Source organism: Hyla sarda, chromosome 1 (assembly GCF_029499605.1).
Source record: "Hyla sarda isolate aHylSar1 chromosome 1, aHylSar1.hap1, whole genome shotgun sequence".
NCBI lineage: Eukaryota > Metazoa > Chordata > Amphibia > Anura > Hylidae > Hyla > Hyla sarda.
Genome location: NC_079189.1, coordinates 167,768,103 through 167,789,566, shown reverse-complemented (window position 1 = coordinate 167,789,566; position 21,464 = coordinate 167,768,103). Strand labels below are relative to the sequence as shown.

Genomic DNA, 21,464 nt, shown 5'->3' with positions numbered 1-21,464 from the left:
GATGTGAATTTTCTCCTTCACTTTGCTGTTATTCCTGTGAAACACCTAAAGGGTTAAAACGCTGACTGAATGTCATTTTGAATACTTTGGGGGTGCAGTTTTTATAATGGGGTCATTTGTGGGGTATTTCTAATATGAAGACCCTTCAAATCCACCTCAAACCTGAACTGGTCCCTGAAAAATTGTGAGTTTGGAAATTTTGTGAAAAATTGGAAAATTGCTGCTGAACTTTGAAGCCCTCTGGTGTCTTCCAAAAGTAAAAACACGTAAATTTTATGATGCAAACATAAAGTAGACATATTGTATATGTGAATAAAAATAAAAATTATTTGGAATATCCATTTTCCTTACAAGCAGAGAGCTTCAAAGTTAGAAAAATGCTAAATTTTCAAATTTTTCATCAAATTTGGGGATTTTTCACCAAGAAAGGATGCAAGATACCACAAAATTTTACCACTATGTTAAAGTAGAATATGTCACGAAAAAACAATCTCGGAATCAGAATGATAACTAAAAGCATTCCAGAGTTATTAATGTTTAAAGTGACAGTGGTCAGATGTTCAAAAAATGGCCGGGTCCTAAGGTGTAAAATGGCTGGGTCCTTAATGGGTTAAGTCGCTTGTTTTTCGCACACAGCTCTCTCCTTGGAAAGTGTGGCATGCACGCCAGGTGCGCAGTTTTGTGTGTTAAGCAGCAACATAATGTTACAATTTACAAGTTACAAAGGGTATAGTTAAGGACTTGTTCTCACTTACCGGAAAAATCCTTATCTGTCCATCATAAGAAATGGATACTATGTACCTTTAAATATAAAACTATTTGATAGTTAGTTCATTTGCACAATAGACAAAGACTCTATGCCAAAGCAAACAATACATACTGATTTTTGTTGTGTTCTGTATAGGTGATGTCACTGATTTCACCACTTGAGCCTGCTGGGAAATAGCAAAACCAAAACAGTCATGGACAGGTATGTCGTTAGATACCTAATTTAGAGATTGAAATGCGTTCTCCAGCAAGTAACCTGTGCTCCCTTGTCTAAGTGTTGTCACAGGGGTGAGAGAGATTGAGGTGTATTCCCACAGCTTTAGGCTCCCATCTTTACCACCGGATGTCAATCTGTAAATACATAGCAGAGCACAGATGTACAGTACAAGACACGTAGTAAAGACTAAGGCGGAGATGTATCTAAACCTGTGCAGAGGAAAAGTGGAGCAGTTTCCATAGCAACCAATCAGATCGCTTCTTTTATTTTTCAGAGGCCATTTTAGAAGTAAAAGAAGCAATCTGATTGGTTGCTATGGGAAACTGCTCCACTTTTCCTTTGAACAGGTTTTCATAAATCTACCCCTAAGTATCAAAAATAATCAAAATGCATGAATGATGTATTATGTAAATTCTATAGACTTTTTATAATCATGACTATAAATTTGTAAATGCAAACTAGACTTCAGATTATTACCTCAGACGTTCCCTTAGGAGCCTCAATAGCAAATTCATTCAAAAAATAGGATAAAATAGAACAGCATGCTGCTTTATATAGTATTTTAAAATGCCAGACAATATGATGGAAATGGGCCCAAATAAAGCCAGTGGGTTCTGTTGGGTCCATTGGTGTCTGGCATGCAATGTCTTTATTTTTATATTCTAAGATGGAGAAAAACAATAAAATAAATATGGTATGAACCTACGCTAAATTCGCCGATAAGGCAACTAACAAATAGTTATCAAAATACAAAGTTGGGTGAAAAGAAAATAATTATAAATTCCAAAACCCCCTCAGGGATTGATTTCTTGTATACTAAGGATAACCCCTTTTATGGTACATTCACACATACACAGATTTGATGCACAGGATTTTCTGCTGCAGATCTTAATGTAAACTAGATGACTGAGCACCGCTTCTAATCTGCAGTTACAAATCCTGCGCATCAAATCTGCGCAGGATCCTGTATGTGTGAACGTACCCTTAAAATGTGTTATCTTTACTCTTACTTTCTAAGTAAGGTAGCAGATATCTGGGAATATCTATTCACTATATTTATAAGAGAGGATATAGAGATGTTTACGTCTCTTAATTCAATATGTCCATAGGCTATTAAGTTGCATATCACTTGCTAGCAATTCCCTAAAACCCTAAAAGTATAAACTCTCTATTTGTATCCTCAGTCCTGCCACTAACACATCACCATGTATTTAAAACATGTCACAATAGATCTCCCCGAGATCTGGTCAGAGCTGGCTTTGTCAAACGTTGAGGTACCTCGTCTCTCCACTTGAGTATTTGACTTCAATGGTTGAAGGTAGGTATTCTGCTGAAGGCTCCAGAATATATACTTTTCATTAGGCTCTGTCCCAAAGGACTTTCCTTCCCTAACTGCAGAGATTTGGTTTTTAAAAGGGCACCCAAACTTCAATCATTGACTCACCCCCTAGCAGACCCTTGAGTGTACCCTAAAGCTTCAGGGTAGCTTACAATTAAGAAGCCCATGTACTAGACCCAGGGGAGGGGTCTTGCCAAGTAATAGGTAGTTTAAGCAATGTATACAGAGAGCTCAATGAGTGAACGATATCCTAGCCTGTACAGACACATAATTAAGAGGGTGGTCTCTCACAGATTCAGGGATAAGAGGGAGGGTAGAATCTAAATAATGTTTGGCTTGCGGGAATAGAAAATGGTGGTAAATAAACAGTGGACATTTGGAAGATACTGAGAAGGGTAGAAGGATAAAAGGGTTAGAAAGAAGATCCATTATATAGTGGCAACCGTCCTATTCTAGGTATACATCAATGGCAGCGTGCCACCAAGGAGAACAAATGCATAAGGGTCCAGTTTACAAAGGCGTCTAAAAGCTCTCCAGCCTTGTACGGTAGCCCAGATTCCCCAGTATACCTCTCTCAAGACATCTGCCTTAAACCATGGAAGTCTAACACTCAAGTGGAGAGAGGGTGCATCTAATCTGCACCTGTACCAGTCTCCACATCTGTGATATGAGACTTTTCTATAAGAATTTATTAAGACTTCAAGTGATCATTAGATGTATTGTTTTGCTGTATCTATAGTACTAGAAAATATCTTGTGAGTGAGATCAGATCTTTTTAAGACCAAAGCACCCTATCCCCTACATCACTACGAGTGATACATTGCCTTGGAATATTGTCCTCCACTGACTTGTATAGCACTTATCAGTTTAGATGACTATTTCTTACCTATAAGGAACCTACAATCAGCAATGATAATATTTCTTTCAGATATGGTCTCACAGGAGCAGTCTCACAAAAGTCTCACAAGTAGGTGGCTTTATCCCTTTCAGCAATGGAATGCTATTTTGTGCTTCATCATAGAATGCAGGCTACCATAATCTGACATTTCTCACAACCCTACAGACTTATTGGAGGATAACTCCATAATACATAGACAGGCCAGGTGCAACAGAGCAAGACGTGTTAATAAAGGGAATACAGACGGTATAATGATATGTTATGATGGACATAAACTCTAAATAAGTCATATGGAAAGAAGTTCTACTGGTAACACAAATCTGTAAAATAACTGATCAAGTACATCCTTCTAATGTTGAAAGAGACATCTACAGAGCAGATGCCTTTTTATTATGAATATTGTATCATAATGACTGATTTACAAGAACATTTGTGGTCCGGTCAGATTACAGATCAGAATTACCTACAGTCAGTATAATGAGACAACAGGGACATTATAGAGACCATAGAGACATTTCGTTGGATGTCACTGGTCAATTAGAACTAGGGTAAAGTGGTTAAATCCTATGGGGGATCAATGGGATATCAACTGTGTATTATCAGCCATGTATTAATGTAAAGTAAACCCACTTGTGACCAATTTGAGATAATAACTATATGTTTAAAACCAACTGAAGATACAGGCTCCTATTTACCTCGGTGAGGGATTAAAAGCTTAGGAAAGACGGTTAGCTCCTCTGCAGAGGGTACGCCTTCTAATTCACATTGCTGGCGGGCAGGTGTATAATTACAGGTTGCGGGTTACATATGACAATGGCGAAGGTGATGTAGTAATGCACGCTACAAGATGATTGCTAGCCATTATATCTCACAATGAAACATTAAATGTAATACATACAAATGAACACTTCACGCTAAAGCTTCCAAGACAAACAAAAAAATGGCTAAAAAAATATAGATAGATAATGTAAGGTACATTAATATGATGTAATCATTTTACAACAGAGGGTGGGTTCACACTGCGTTTCTGTCTCTATTACAGTACATTTCATTTTGCTGTATGCAAAAAAGAAACATATATGTTTTTTTTATTTATTTATATTTTTTTATAAAGTCAATGGGAAACAGATTTTATTGTATGTCATATAGCAGCATCTGTCTTTTGGCATTCATTAAAAAATGTTTTTTCCTTTTCAAGTGTATAAAACATATAGGTTGAACGGATACGGAAATGAGGTGGCCCAGTACAGGAGTTGCCCTCCTGTACCCTTTTCAATCCTGTGTGGCAGACTCTATGTCAGTGCCCCCTGGGTCCACCACCCTTCTACAGATGCCAAATGTTTAACAGTGACTTATGTTATTAATTTATCTTTCTGATGTTAATGTGCCGTTAAATGTGGTTACTAAGCCTTTGTAACCAAGGAAGGTGCCAGTGACCAGGTGACTTGTAGGTGACCTATGGGAGTCTTCCCAAATGCTCCCTTATATACTTGGGTGGAGCTAGTTTAGTTTCAGTTTAGACCTTGCTGAGGAGCAGTACAGTTAAGACCTGAGAGTGTCTGATGTCCTGAGGGAGACCAAGGCCTAGTCACGCAGCCACGCTTCCACCAACCATAAACCCCTTCAGGTGAAAGTCAAATCCTGGTAAGCAAATACAGGGGAGAAGTCTAGTCAGAATAGTCAAGTCTGTCAAGTCTAAAGTCAGCCTGGGATTTCATTATTCAGTTCAAGTCCTCTACAAGTCCCAGCGAGCCCTCAAGTCTCCTAAAGTCACTGGTCATCCCCTTGGGCCTAACTGAGCTGTAAAGACTATAACACCTGTCTGTCTCAGTAAAGCTGCCGTTGTTCCGTAACCTTGCATTGAAGTGATTATTTGCCCCGCGCCCAGGAACCAGCGGCCATACCTCGGGTGGTGTAGAGCATAACCACACCCTGGCGTCATGAATACAAGGAGTTAATGCCATGTGCCCCTAAGGTAATAACATCTGCCCTTCATCAACACCCTCACCACAGAAACAATAATGCAATGTGAACCCATTAATACTGCTATTTATACAACCATCAAACATGTAAGTTATCTTTATGCAGTGTAGCATCTGTTTATGCTGCAGTCTATTTCCCTGTATATTCACTGTGTGTGAGGAGAACTGAGCAACTGAGCATGTCTGACCAGAAAAGAAAACTACCCACCAGACGTATTCCATGGCAACAAGCAAAAAAGAGAGCACCCAGCCTATATTAGTATGGCTGCCTTTCAAAAACATTTACATCTGCAAATATGTTTAATTTTACAAAATGCATCAGTTTAGACCTAACATTTTCATGGTAAAACTCCTTTAAAGGGTAGCTCCCACCATCCCTTTTTTTCCCCTCTCTGTCCCTGCCTATTTCCCATCTATTCCTAACCCCTTCCCTGCCTAATTTTTTTTTTACTATATAAAAAATGCAGTTTTGTCTGCCTGGTAGTGTGCTCACTACCAGGCAGACTTCCCCAGCAGGGGTGACGGCAATGATGCCTGCTGGAGCTGACTTCCGCCCTTAGTTCATCTACACAGGGTGCCTCCAGCTGTTTCACCACTACAACTCCCAGCTTGCCCTGACATCTATTGGCTGTCAGGGCATGCTGGGAGTTGTAGTGGGGAAAAACTGGAGGCACCCTGTGTTAAAAACAATACATGGCCGCGGCGCAACCCGAACCCCGCTACCCCTCACCTGAACCCTGCTACCCGAACACCCGCTACCCGAACACCCCCACCCCCCCAAGACATACCAGGACAGTGCAACAACAGGCAGGACAGCAGCGACGGGAGGCGGGGCCGGCGTGCAAGGCCAGGGAGCAGGGGAGCCAATGCGCGCTTCTTCTGTTCTCAGCGCTCGCTCCCGCCTGTTTGATTGACAGACGGGAGCGAGCACCGCAGTGAGTGAATTTCGACTCATTGCCAGGCTTCAATGAGTCGAAATTCACTAGTGCCGTCACTGCTGAATGCATTCGGCCACTAGGAGGGCGACCCCTAGTGGCCGAATTTAAAAGTGATTTTAAACTGTTTTAAAAGTACTACAACATATCAATTTTTTTTATTTCATGACAGTGCCCATTTAAGGCTATGTTTAGTGTTTATGGCCCCTTATAGAATACATGCTGGGAAAGCTCCTGATGTACAGAGGCCAAAAGATTTTTGGGTGCAAATAATTTAAAAAAACACGGCAAATCCACATCTCATTTCAACACACAGGAAATGCTTACTCTGTGGCTGGTGATTGGCTAAACAGGCATTTCCTGAGATGTGCATTGGGAAGCGCTGGTCAGTAGTAACCAGGCATCAAAACGGCAGTGGCTGGAGATTGTGTGGGGTAAGTATCGCTTATGTTTTGTTTTTGTTTTCTTGTTTTGTTTAATCTCCCTCTCCAGTAGACAAACATACAGGCAGGAACTCAAAAAATATCATTAAATTATTTTATATATATAATATCGGAGAGTGTAGCTAAACTACAGCATTATAATATGTGTACAACAAAAGAACAGCCTTGGGAAAAAGTGCTAAAAACCCTTTACGATGTGTCGGGTACGAACAATTGATATATTCAAATAAGCCATAGCATTAAAACAACGGTATAATATTGTGTAGGCTTTACTGGTGCCACTAAAACAGCTCTGATCCATTAAAGGGGTACTCCGCCCCTAGACATCTTATCCCCTATCCAAAGGATAGGGGATAAGATGTCAGATCGCCTCGGTGCCGCTGCTGGGGACCCCCGGGATCCCCGCTGCAGCACCCCGCTATCATTACTGCACAGAGCGAGTTCGCTCTGTGCGTAATGACAGGCGATACAGGGCGTCATGGTTCCGCCCCTCGTGACATCACGGCCTGTCCCCTTAATGCAAGTCTATGGCAGGGAGCGTGACGACCGCTGCGCCCCCTCCCATAGACTTGTATTGAAAGAGGCGGGCCGTGATGTCACGAGGGGCGGAGCCGTGACGTAACGATGCTCCGGCCCCTGTATTGCCCGTCATTACATGCAGAGCGAACTCGCTCTGTGCTGTAATGATAGCGCAGTGCCGCAACGCCCGTGGATCCCCAGCAGCGGCACCGCGGCGATCTGCCATCTTATCCCCCATCCTTTGGATAGGGGATAAGATGTCTAGGGGCGGAGTACCCCTTTAAGGCATGGACTCCACAAGATCTCTAGAAGTGACATGTGGTATCTGCTCCAACACATTAGTAGCACATTTAAGACTTGTAATTTACAAGGTAGCCCCTCCATAGATCAAACTTGTTATGATCAATCAGATCTGGGGAATTTGGAGGCCAAGTCATCACCTTGAAGTCTGATTCACAGATGCCACAAACCCCAGTATGGAGTATGTTACAAAGACCTATATGTTGTAAACCATACATATTACATCTTCAGGCGCTAAAGCCAGACAACAAACCATGAAGGGCCGATTGAAGAGGACGATTTCACAGGCAGCTGGATTCAATGATGAGACAACATTTCACCTCAGCAGAAAGGTCAATCGCTACAACATTAGAATTTGGGGTTCAGAAAAACCATGCGCCTTTATTAAGTACATGAAGGACTCTCCTAAAGTAAATGTGTTTGTAATCAGAATTAATAGGAGAAATTGTCGGCTATACGGGAGGACTGAAAGGTTCAATGAGGTGTGGGATCCGTGGCTGTCTTCCACCCACAGCCCCACTATGTCACATTGCCTATCTTTATATTGAGCTATGAGGTTGTCACCTACTGACCTAATAGGATTTCGTTCTCTTATAATGCGATGTATGGGCTCTGCGTGAATATATTGTTTTGTTAACTGTTTGTATAGGCCTTGCAGGCCGTTGTTTCTAGGTTTTACAATGCACATATTGATATTCTGTATTGAGATTGCTAACCTTTTTCAATAAAGCGTCTCTGTTTGACCATTAAAGTAAATGTGTTCTCTGCAATGAGCAGATGAAAAGTCTATTCCTTCTTTTTTTGCCAAGGTTACTGTCACTAGCCACTCCTATCAGGACATGTCATAGGAATGGCTTATGCCACAGATTTCCATCCAACATTCTAATTTGGATGCTCACCAATACGTGAATGAAACTCTTGAAATGCTGAATCAGCTGCCTTGGAACTAACTAGAGATGAGTGGAGAACCTGGATTCGACCCGAACTTTAGGATTTTTTCGGCTCAGCAAACACTCCAGCTTTAACCAGTTCGGCTCGCACAAGCTGGTAAATAGCGAAAAAAGACGTGAAAGCATGTTTTTTTGGCAGAAGGAAGAAGCCGGATGGCCAGGGGGCAGTGAGATGATGTCGGGACATCAGCACATCACATAATAACCCAGGTCTATTATGTGATTTGCTGATTACTGTGTCAATCAGCACAAAGGCCAATAGGAGGGGAGGGCATTTTTACACAGATAAGAGGCAGTGACGTCCCCCATTGCATTCAGAGCAGCAGAACTGCTGGAGAGAGGGAGAGAGACAGAAATAGGAACAGTTAGTGATTAGAAACATAGAGAGTTAAAGATTAGAAATAGAGACCTTGTGTGTGTGAACAGGATTCAATTCCCACACAACAATCCTATAGGGCTCTTATACACCAAAACAGCATATAAGGGGACATCTTAAACACGCAGCCTCTGAAGAGCTTATCTTTTGCTACCACAAATCCACAGCCTTTTTCAAGGCTTATACTTGCATATACCTGAATTGAATAGTGTTCCTGAACCAGCTACAGTAGCCAGTGAGGTGCAGTGATCTGTGCCACCCACCCACAAAGCATATTCAAGTGACACCTATATACCTATAGGGCCTGTCAACCCAGTAGTGATTTCTCACTATAATAGTGTTTCTGAACCAGCTACAGTAGCCAGTGAGGTGGGGTGATCTGTGCCACCCACCCACAAAGCATATTCAAGTGACACCTATATACCTATAGGGCCTGTCAACACAGTAGTGATTTCTCCCTATAATAGTGTTTCTGAACCAGCTTCAGTAGCCATTGAGGTGCATTGATCTGTGCCACCCACCCACAATGTGTATTCAAGTGGCACCTATATACCTATAGGGCCTGTCAACACAGTAGTGATTTCTCCCTATAATAGTGTTTCTGAACCAGCTACAGTAGCCAGTGAGGTGCAGTGATCTGAGCCACCCACCCACAAAGCATATTCAAGTGGCAACTATATATCTATAGGGCCTGTCAACACAGTAGTGATTTCTCCCTATAATAGTGTTTCTGAACCAGCTACAGTAGCCAGTGAGGTGCAGTGATCTGAGCCACCCACCCACAAAGCATATTCAAGTGGCACCTATATACCTATAGGGCCTGTCAATACAGTAATGATTTCTCCCTATAATAGTGTTTCTGCACCAGCTTCAGTAGCCATTGAGGTGCATTGATCTGTGCCACCCACCCACAAAGCATATTCAAGTGGCACCTATATACCTATAGGGCCTGTCAACACAGTAATGATTTCTCCCTATAATAGTGTTCCTGAACCAGCTACAGTAGCCATTGAGGTGCATTGATCTGTGCCACCCACAAAATGGCAACTATAAGTATATCTATAGGGCCTGTGAATACAGTTGTGAATATAATAGATTTCCGCAAACACCTTCAGTACTTGTTGTGCTGTCATCTCTACCACACAAAAAGGGATACTTTATGTTGCTTTATTTTGGTGGGGATAAGCCTAAAAAATGGGCTAGCTGTAATAGTTACCATGGGTTACCGCAAGTCGCCAAAACTGAGCCTTCAAAACACTTTAAAATTATGTTAGACAGGGGTTTAGAGCTGTTAGGCAGTGTTATAAATGTGTTTAGGGGCTTATTTCATTGCCGGTTCGAATCGAACAGAGCCGAACCGAACTCGCGATTTCCGAAAAGTTTGGCGAGTCCGGCAAACTGAAGTTTGCTCCACTCTAGAAATACAGTAGTACTTCACCAATATTGCGATGGCTTCCACGATCACCAGATCTAACACCTTGCAACCTTAGGAATTAGATCTTTTCAACCTAAGACAATGCACAAAGATATGGTGGCACGTGTCTGGACAGAACTTGACTGCCACATAGACACCTGCCATGTCACTTGTAGTGTATAGATAAATCTTGGATACAGGCTATACTTTTCCACCATCATTTCCAATAACCCTGTATATCAGGCTGTAACATGGGCAAATATTATAGTTGTAGGCATCTCCCTCTATTAAACAATAAATAAAGGTATATAAAGAAATGTATTTTATCCTATGTCATTGCAATATAAGAAATTCGAGCTTTTCAGTAGCACAGTAGTAAAGACATGTGCCTTCTTACATTGCCAGTTGGTATGTCATTTACTTATAGGCAATATCGCTACGGAAGAAGAAACCTTACATGCAGATAGGTTACATACCTATTTCCAGCAGCGTCCAGTGCTATGCATGTGACCGCAGACTGCCCATGAGCAGCTCCTACTTCAGCCACAAGCTGCCCTGTCAGGAGATCCCACGTCTTCATTACCTGCATCAAAGATACATTATATTTCTCTGTTTATAACATACAGTGATCCCTCAACTTACAATTAGTGATGAGCGGCATAGGCCATATTCGAATTTGCGATATTTCGCGAATAGGAGGACGAATATCCCTCCCATATTCGTGAAATTCGAATATTCGTTATATTCGTGACGTTTTATTGAATTGCGAAATTTCGCTATTGCGAATGCAAAATTAAGAGCGAAATTTCCCTCGTCTGCTCGCTATAACATCATGCGAGGGACATTGCTAGGGACGTTGCTAAGCTCTGACAATTGTGCTTACAGAACTCTCATTGGCTCACAGGCATAAGTAGGGCGGAATTTCCACGAATATTCGCATTGCGAATATTCGAATTGCGAATATTCGCATGCAGAAACCTTTCGCCTCACAGTCTCATCCCTGGGTCTTTAACCTGTTGGGGACGAAGGGCATATGCATACGCCCTTGCGTCCTGGTACTTAAGGACGAAGGGCGTATCCATACGCCCGTGGGAATTTCGGCCCCCGAACATGCTGGTGTTGCCCTTTACTTTTTATTTTCACAAGAGGTAAAAGGAAAAAAAGACCCCCAAAATTTGTAACGCAATTTCTCCTGAGTACGGAAATACCCCATATGTGGGCGTAAAATGCTCTGCGGGTGCACAACAAGGCTCAGGAGTGAGAGCACACCGGGTACATTTGATGCCTAAATTGGTGATTTGCACAGGGGTGGCTGATTTTACAGCGGTTCTGACATAAATGCAAAAAAATAAATACCCACATGTGACCCCATTTTGGAAACTACACCCCTCGTGTAATGTAATAAGGGGTACAGTGAGCATTTACGCCCCACAGGGGTCTGACAGATTTTTGGGACAGTGGTCCGTGAAAATGAAAAATTTTATTTTTTTGTTTGCACAGCCCACTGTTCCAAAGATCTGTCAAACGCCAGTGGGGTGTAAATGTTCACTGCACCCCTTATTACATTCTGTGAGGGGTGTAGTTTCCAAAATGGAGTCACATGTGGGGGAGTCCACTGTTCTGGCACCACGGGGGGCTTTGTAAATGCACATGGCCCCCGACTTCCATTCCAAACAAATTATCTCTCTAAAAGCTCAATGGCGCTCCTTCTCATCTGAGCGTTGTAGTTCGCTCGCAGTGCACTTGACGTCCAAACATGGGGTATTTCCATACTCAGAAGAAATGGGGTTACAAATTTTGGGGGGCATTTTCTCCTATTACCCTTTGTAAAAAAGTAAAATTTGGGGAAAAACCAGCATTTTAGTGGAAAAATTTTTTTTTTTCATTTACACATCCGACTTTAACAAAAAGTTGTCAAACACCTGTGGGGTGTTAAGGCTCACCGTACCCATTGTTAGGTTCCTTGAGGGGTGTCGTTTCCATAATAGTGTGCAGTGTGGGGGTTTTTGCTGTTCTGGCACCATAGGGGCTTCCTAAATGGGACATGCCCCCCAAAAACCATTTCAGAAAAATTCACTCTCCTAAATCCCATTGTTGCTCCTTCACTTCTGAGCCCTCTAGTGCACCCGCCGAACACTTGACATACACATATGAGGTATTTTCTTACTCGAGAGAAATTGGGTTACAAATTTTGAGAGGATTTTTTCCTTTTACCCCTTGTAAAATTTCAATAATTGGGTCTACAAAAACATGCCAGTGTAAAAAATGAAGATTTAGAATTTTCTCCTTCACTTTGCTGCTATTCCTGTGAAACACCTAAAGGGTTAAAACACTGACTTAATGTCATTTTGAATACTTTGAGGGGTGTAGTTTCTATAATGGGGTAATTTATCGGGTATTTCTAACCAGAAGACCCTTCAAATCCACTTCAAACCTGAACTGGTCCCTGAAAAATTCCAATTTTGAAAATTTTGCGAATTATTGGAAAATTGTTGCTGAACTTTGAAGCCCTCTGGTGTCTTCCAAAAGTAAAAACTCATCAATTTTATGATGCAAACATAAAGTAGACATATTTTATATGTGAATCAATATATAATTTATTTGGAATATCCATATTCCTTATAAGCAGAGAGCTTCAAAGCTCGAAAAATGCAAAATTTTTAAATTTTTCATGAAATTTTTGAATTTTTCACCAAGAAAGGATGCAAGTATCGCTGAAAATTTACCACTAACATAAAGTAGAATATGTCACGAAAAAACAATCTCGGAATCAAATTTATAAGTAAAAGCATTCCAGAGTTATTAATGCTTAAAGTGACAGTGGTCAGATTTGCAAAAAATGCTCCCGTCCTTAGGGTCATAATGGGCTCCGTCCCCAAGGGGTTAATGATGCAAGCATTGCATTTATCAGTCGAAGGAGATCCCTACAATGTGCTCAGTTTTTAAAACAGTTTGAAAAAAAGACGAATATTCGTAATAGCGAATTTTAATCGCGAAATTTGTAATATTTGCGAATTCGCGAATATGCGATATTCACGACGAATATTCGAATTGCTGATATTCGTGAGCAACACTACTTACAATGGCCTCAACATACAATAGTTTCAACATACAATGGTCTTTTCTGGACCATTGTAACTTGTAACCAGACTCAACATACAATGCTATGGAATCTGCGAAACGTGTCAATGGCTGGAAGAGCCGACCAATCAGAATGGACATTCACTGGTAAAGCCCCTGTATTACTGAAGTGTATGTACTGACTGGTGTCTGGTAGCGCCCCCTACAGTACAGGGAGGTATTACATGTTCTGTACTCTTTTCCTGTACCAGGGTTAGCTGCTCCTTTGGACACCAGGTGAGGGCGGCTCCATTTTACATTTTTTAGGACATTGCGTGGTCTGTACAGGACCCTGAAGAAGCGTCTTTCCTCTACATAGACCAGTGTTTCCCAACGACGGTGCCTCCAGCTGTTGCAAAACTACAACTCCCAGCATGCCCGGACAGCCGAAGGCTGTCCGGGCATGCTGGGAGTTGTAGTTTTGCCACAGCTGGAGGCACCCTCTTTGGGAAACACTGAAATAGACAGTGATTTACAGCTCCCAGCAGATCTTTCTTACTTTTATATGTAAGGATTTGCTTTATCTATATTAGTTATCTACTTATTTTTCTTTATTCCTCACTTTTTCCTATTTTTGGATGACATTTTGGTGGCTTCAGAACCAATTACCAGGTTTCCATAGAGTTATGGTCTCAACATACAATGGTTTCAACATACAATGGTCGTCCTGGAGCCGATTAATATTGTAACTTGAGGGATCACTGTATTTGGATTCCAATATGTTTTAATACGTTTGAAGAGATGGGTAAGTGAGTATTGATGCAAATGTAGGTAATGCAGTTTTTATTTTATGTTGAAACATGTCAGACCTGTCCTTTTGTTCCATGTAGTCATGTATACTGGATTTTCATCTGCTTTCATAAAGTTCAAGAATGTTTTACAACGGAACCCTGTGACTGCTGGACATCTCCTATACCAAGGAAAAGCTAAGTGAGAATGTCCTACCCAGCTTTTCCATGCTCCTGAATGGCTTATCTGCTTATAGCAATGTGTGACGTCAGACCCTGTAATAATTACAATGTCATGAGTCATTACAGGGTCTGACCGTCACACACAGCTTTCCCAGGCAACTGAATCTGCTTATTAATGCAACCACAGGGCAAGTTGACCACAGCACTAGCCTCAGCACCATTGCAGGGACTAATGTGTGCCTGAGCATAAAGTGATACAGCTATAAGCAGATATGCCATTCAGAAATATGAAAAAGCTAGGTCATATATTCTCACCTAGTTTTTCAATGCTTCTGAATGGCACAGTATATTGTTATAGCTGTATCATTTCATGCATAGCCCCTGTAAATTAATTGCAGCCATGTTTGTTGCAGTACTAAGCAGATGTGCCATTTAGGAGCCTGGGAAAGCTGGGAAATAGTGTTAAAGGTGTACTCCACTGGCCAGCGTTCAGAATTAAAGGGGTATTCCAGGCAAAAACTTTTCTTTATATATCAACTGGCTCCGGAAAGTTAAACAGATTTGTAAATTACTTCTATTAAAAAATATTAATCCTTCCAATAGGTATTAGCTTCTGAAGTTGAGTTGCCGTTTTCTGTCTAACTGCTTTCTGATGACTCACGTCCCGGGAGCTGTGCAGTTCCTATGGGGATATTTTCCCATCATGCAAGGGATATTCTCCCATCATGCACAGCTACCGGGACGTGACATCATCATTGAGCAGTTAGGCAGAAAACTTCAGAAGCTAATAACTATTGGAAGGATTAAGATTTTTTAATAGAAGTAATTTACAAATCTGTTTAACTTTCCGGAGCCAGTTGATATATATAAAAAAGTTTTTGCCTGGAATACCCCTTTAATAGTTCCAAATGCTGGCCAGTGGAGTACCCCTTTAAGCTGCCTGCACCTCTTTCACTTTCTAACTAGGCAAAAGACACCTTTTAGAAAGTTTATGGAAACAGGTGGGATTGGGCACCAATGTTGAAGGAGCAGGCGGGCTTGGACACGCACGTCGCGGGAGCCGGCTGTAATGGTTAGAAATTCATTGGGCCAGGATTAAGAAAGCAGTCCCATGCAAGGCTCTACACCAGGGCTTGCATTCCTCTTCAAACAGTTTATCGGGGGGGCGCAGGGGGTCAGAGAGAGAGCAATACAATACATACACACGCTGTGCAGCAGTCATTGCTCCAAAATATGTAAAGAAAGTACTTACTGATCCCTCAGAGCAACTGATCATCTGCTGATAGAGCTGGTTATACAGACAGCAAGTGACAGACTCACTGTGGGAGGCAGATGGGGGTCCAAGGAGAATGGCACTGTAACACACAAGACAGAAAATAACCTTAACTATCGCTATGAATGCTCCTTATAATGCCTTCCATTCACTTGGTTTATCTATACAGGGGTTATCCAGTGTCTTACAAAATCTAATATGGTGCTGCTGGGGCGATACTTATACTTATCTAGTCGCCAGTAGCCATGCTTCCCCACAGCTCCCATTTGGCATCCCCCCCCCCCCCCTATTGTCTTTATTCTCAGCTTCTAAGGCAAACTCTCTCGCAGGAGGATCTTACCCCTCTGACAATCACTGGCCCCTCTCCGCTAGTAATTGGGTAAGCAGGAAGGTTCTGCCATGACATGAGCTTGTCTTAGAAGCCGGAAGAATAGCGTAGACCTGGGTACCAGACAGAGCCAAACAAGAACTGCAGGAGCATAGCTACTGGGTTAGTATCATCTTTTCCATGTTTCCACCACCTCAGTAGCACCGTATAATTTTGTAACACTGGAGTGTTTCAGGTAGTCAGGTAGTCATATGCATTGGCAATATTTACTGCTTCTTATGTTGTAATGCTGCATTAATGGACATACTTCTTTGTGTAAATGAAGAACTTAAAGCAATAGTCTTTTTTATGTGAAATTTGGTTTTATTAAAAAAATAATTAATTCTCAAAACTCTTCAATCTTAAATTTGTGTGACTGTCAGATTCAAAAACTTTTTATATGTTGTACATCTCAGCAAAACATTAGCCTTTCTAATATACTTTATAAGAAAGTTGTATTTCCTTTTTTAAGAAATCTTGGCTTATAAAAAAGACCCTATACTATCCAGAACACAATCCTGTCTGACTGCAGCATCATCTTTGTCCAAGCTGAAGCACAGTCATGGACAAAGTCTACTAAGTGAGGGCGGGGCTAGCACACCTCTGTGCTCTCTCCTGTCCTATCAGACTGAAGCATGCAAAAAAGTGAATAGGGAATTACAGAGCAGCCTGCAGTGATTGGATGGAAAGACCCAACACACAGGGAGGAAGATGAGTCATGCAGAGTGAGGACACACGCCCTCCAGAGCACAGAATGACAAAGCAAGGGAGCAACAGATAGGTATAGGTTGTTGTTAGAAATATAGGTGCTAGACACATAAAAATTATATGTACATTATCAGGATTAGGTACTGAGTAACATATAAAACTTTTTTTGTGGGATATTATAGGTATGCTTTAAAGGAGAACTGGGGCACAACACTTTTCTCTTCCCCTGTGCCTGGTCTGCAAAAACTTAAAAAAGAAAAAACTTTAACTCACCTTCCTACGTTCCTCCATTGTGCCCATATCCGTGTCCCATTCCTCCATTGCTGCTCTGCTTCCTGCTTCTTGGGCTCGGTGCTGCCTGCTGCCCTGGCTCCTTACATGACGGCGGGACATCGGCGCGGCCGGCGATACGCTGAGGGCAGTATGAATCACGGAGCCCAAGAAGCAGAGCAGCATTGGAAGAACAGGATGCTGATATCTGTGCAATGGGGAAACGTAGGAAGGTGAGTTAACATTTGTTTGTTTTTTGTCTTTGCAGCCCGGGCACAGGTGAAGTGAAAAGTGTTGCACCGCAATTCTCCTTTAAGACATTTTATATCATATATAATAACAACTGGTAATTATAGAGAAATGCATATATTTCATTTTAATTAAACCCATCAAAGTTTATTCACCTTAAATCTGCCAGAGATTTCATCTACTAAAATCTGAGGCACATTTTTGTCGACTAAAATACGACTAAAACAAAAATTAAGCAAATGACTAAAATATGACTAGAACTTAAATGGAATTTTCATCAAAAGACTATGACTAAAAGTAAAAGTAAGTTGGCCGCCATCATTAACACTATTCACTGTATAGTTTTCACCTAAGCAGAAAACTATACACCTTATTAGACAATACCATAAAATGATGTAATTTATTTTTATTTGTTAGGTAGGATGTTTATTTTATGACTTTTGTTTCCGGTTTTTTTCTACCTTCTGGTTCTAGATTATTAAATTGTAATGTATGGGAAAACAAAACTGCCAATCTATGACCCCCATTACTACTATATCGGAGCCTTCCTGCCCAGAATGATGTATGCACACACCATCACTTTATATGTCACATATTTAGCTACAAAAAAATAAGTATTTTTTAGTTTCACATTTAAATTTTTTTTGCCCATTTTTTCCATCTAATTTTTCCATACTATTGTCAAATATTGATATATTGTAGCATGACATAATACATACGTTTCCCGTAGCTGCAGTGCAGAAAGGCATTCAGTTGCTATATAAAGAGCTCTGAGATTATGTGCAAAGTAACATGCAGCAATATCTCCTCTGATCTGGCTCGCCTTGGATATTACATTCATCAGACAGGTGTGATTTTCTATGTCCCATACCTGTTAATTGTAATGATAAATAGAAGATAGGATCACATATTTTGCTCATGTACAGTATGTCCACATAAGTGAGTACACCCCTCACATTTTTGTTAAAATTACTCAACACACAGCCAATATTGTCTAAACCTTGGCTACAAAAGAGAGTGCACCCCTAAGTGGAAATGTCTAAATTGGGCCTTTTAACCATTTTCCCTCCCAGTGTCATGTGACTCATGAATGTTGCAAGGTTCAAAAACATTGAGACTTTGGACCCAATAGACATTAATGGCTGCGTGTTGAGTTATTTTGAGGGGACACAACATTAATGGGGTACTCCGGTGAACTTAACCCATAGCCCATCCTTTCCCTCTCACTAACCTATTTGTTTGTCTAAATATAATTCATTAGCTATATAGAGCAGTTTCCCTCTTTCAGCTGTCACTTACATGCAGGGAGTTAGAGAAAGATGTAATTATCAGATCCACCTTGTCTTTGTGCAAAGCCCTCACTGAGAATAGCCCCCACCTTCCTGGAAGACAACCACCACATGTTTTCTGTCTTGTCTAGGGCTCTGGCTTTACAGTCTCCCCTCACCCTCCCTGTGTGAAGATCTTGCCAGCAGAGAAGTCCAGTGTCTCCTGTGAAGATTCTCAGTCACAACTCAGCACATAATGCTGCTCTATGCCTGGTGTAGATCTAATCACTGACTGCTGCCATTCAGAGCATAGCATGATTTATTGCTGGAGGGAAAGCTAGTTTGAAAGAAAAGACATGTACAGTGTGTGCTGCTGACTGTGTTTACAACAACACAACATGCCCACAGATAGTAAAAGCAATTGGCTGGCAGCCATTACACAGAGCCACACTGACTGCTGTGAGTTGTAGTCTGGGCTGCAAGCAAAGAAAAATAATATTTAGGAGACAACAGGGGCCATGGAAGATGGCTATATCACAAGGATAACTACATGTATTGTGGTGGCTTTGGCACATTTTTATTTTTGTTAACTTCCCTGGAGCACCCCTTTAAACACGGTTATACAGGCTGTGCACTCACTACTTTACATTGTAGCAGAGTGTCATATCTTCAGTTTTGTCACAAAAAAGATATAATAAAACATTTACAAAAATGTGAGAGGTGGACTCACTTATGTGAGATACGGTATGTACTGTGTAATTAACCTAATATCTACAAGAACCTGACTGTTATGCTAGCCTGCAAAACCTAAATCCATTCATCAAGGGAGAAAAACTTTCTTATCCAAAGTTTCCATACTATAAACATGGCCTCTGATATGTATTAAGTACGTTTTATGGATATATGTTGTTATGTATTAAGTATGTTTTAAAGGATGTCTAAAAAATTCAATGTGAAGCAAATCTTTGTTATATGAACTAGATAACATATGCCTGCTGAACAGAAAAACAGTTTACCATCACAGTGCAGTCTGTAGAGACCGAGTAAATTTTTGTGTTTTCATCTCCAATCTGTAGGTAGGTTATAGGTGATGAATGTCCCCGCAGCAAACCAGTGGGCCAACTATTGCAAAAAGGAGGGAAAAAAACGTCATTAAGATCAATATACCCAAACTTAAAATAAAAAAAAATAAAAAAATAAAGAAAGAACCTGAGTGGTTTAAAATAAAATTTTCTTAAAAATATTATCTCAAGAGAGATTTTATTACTCATTAGGTGTTTAAGGATTTTAATAAGGTGTTCAATTATTTTTTTAAAATTTTTTCCACAATGTCACCTCTATGTTCTCCCATCCCACACTATCCAGTTCAGTTGATATGCTTTGATTGTTTTATTTTTCATTTTATAAGTTTTTTTCTCTTTTTTTTTTGCATTATTATAAAGCATTGTTGTATAGTTCAATGGTGGAATTGAATCTAAACATTTGACCATAGATATTATAGGCAGACAGGATATGTTCTCTTGGTATTGTATTATTATTTTGAGGTGTAGCCCCTGTCTCTATATTATATTATATGCCCTACTTGAAAATAGTTATCCTAAAGAATAAGACAAGCATGGCATAGAGCTAAGATATGCCATCACTTTATGATCATTGGGGGTCCAATCTCTGGTACCCTAACTAATTCTAAGAAAGAATAAGCTGCAGCGCTGGTTAAGAGATGACCATAGCTGGCCCTATTCAATTAAATGGGGCGGCATTTCAGTCAGGGCTTGAGAATGGCTCAATAGAAGAGGTGAAACATTGCTGTTCCCATTTGACACTGGGAGAATAAAGAATTGAAGTGTTATTACAAGCTTGGAGTGCTGCTTCTTCTCCTCGGAAGGACACATTGAAGTCCTTTGCCACAAACATTAGATCTGGTGAACCGGAGCATCAGAACATGTTAATTACCTAGGTACGTATGGATTCCAAACACGGACAATCCTGTCTAGTCCTCCAGTTACTAGAATATTAGCTTCTTTGGAGAAATCAAAGGTTTTGACGCCTCTCTTAACCCTAAACAGGGATTCATCATTGATATTTCTCTTGAGAGGAACATTTCCAGCCAACAAAGATCTTTTGCTTTTCACGCTGTCAGATTCCATAAGGTCCTTTAGGCGCTTCTGTACATTTTTGGTCCCCTCTACACAACCTGTCCAAAGTCCACAACAATTTGTACAATATAAACATAGTACAAACATAAAAAACATTTCTGTAATTACCAACTGTAACATCTGACCAAGTATGGGGCCCATATTTCAAGACATTCTAGTCAATACCATATAACCAAACTGTAGGTGTTTTTCCTTCAGCCTCAGGGTCAGTTCAAATGCGCATATTTTCTGCTGTAAATATATCTGCAGCAAAAACACGGATGTGTGAACTGAACTAAAACTGTTTTAATGGCATAACTAGAAAGACAGACAAGTAAATGATCACTTAGTTGGCTCTACCTATATAAAGATTCCTGAGCTTTATTTATTCATTAGTGTATACCACCTACCTATTATAAGGGCTGTGTAATCATCATTGGAACTTGAGATAGTGGATTCAATTGAATGAACATATCTGATCTGAGGATGAACAAGAAAAGTATAAGTTATAAATAGATAAATACACACAAAGCTAATAATATACCAGTTTTTTCATTCCAGCATGATTTGTACCTCTGAAATTTTTTTTTTTATATTTTATAATGCATAATAAATAGAACACTTTTCTAATAGGGTACTATTACATTTTTTTTATTCTTCTATGTGTTTTTGGTGTTTAAACTTATGGCCATTAGGGGTCTCCCTAGGAGTCCCTTTTTTTGGTGATTTCGGACTCACGCCGGCCTGGTGGCTGAGTCCGAAATCTGATACTCAGCGCAGCTCCCGCCTGTCATCTCTGCTAGGCGCGCTCCTGACTCTGCCGGTGTGAGGTGGAATTTTGCGACCCATGCAAATGTGCAAAATTACACCTCACACCGTCCCTGCCCTGCACTCCACCTGCATACAGGAAGAAGGGCGGAAGCGGTCAGGCAAGGCTTCAGATGACGTCGTGCCTGCCAGGCCCCACCCACTTCCTCCCTTCTCAGACGCTCCTATCTGAGCTACCGAAGATGAACATAAAA

General features: G+C 40.8%; 1 protein-coding gene and 1 long non-coding RNA gene across 7 annotated transcripts in view; one reads left to right on the top strand and one right to left on the bottom strand.

Annotated features, from left to right (window-relative positions):
- The window catches only part of LOC130361086 (WD repeat-containing protein 49-like), a 64,192-nt gene that overhangs the window by 19,543 nt on the left and 23,185 nt on the right, over positions 1-21,464 (bottom strand). For 4 of the 6 annotated variants that reach the window (XM_056563655.1, XM_056563683.1, XM_056563664.1 and 1 more), the window contains 9 exons: positions 20,853-20,922; positions 20,261-20,501; positions 19,324-19,429; positions 17,759-17,910; positions 15,425-15,527; positions 10,618-10,724; positions 1,025-1,119; positions 881-935; positions 756-801 (listed from right to left, as the gene is read on the bottom strand). In XM_056563655.1, coding sequence (XP_056419630.1) covers positions 756-801; positions 881-935; positions 1,025-1,119; positions 10,618-10,724; positions 15,425-15,527; positions 17,759-17,910; positions 19,324-19,429; positions 20,261-20,501; positions 20,853-20,922 — 975 coding nt within the window. The remainder of the gene's footprint in view (positions 1-755; positions 802-880; positions 936-1,024; positions 1,120-10,617; positions 10,725-15,424; positions 15,528-17,758; positions 17,911-19,323; positions 19,430-20,260; positions 20,502-20,852; positions 20,923-21,464) is intronic. The other 2 variants (XM_056563678.1, XM_056563669.1) reach the window with 1 other exon arrangement.
- Positions 4,269-8,137, top strand: LOC130361115 (uncharacterized). Its single transcript, XR_008890882.1, has 3 exons — positions 4,269-4,866; positions 6,456-6,573; positions 7,633-8,137. It is a non-coding gene; the product is annotated as an uncharacterized LOC130361115 (long non-coding RNA).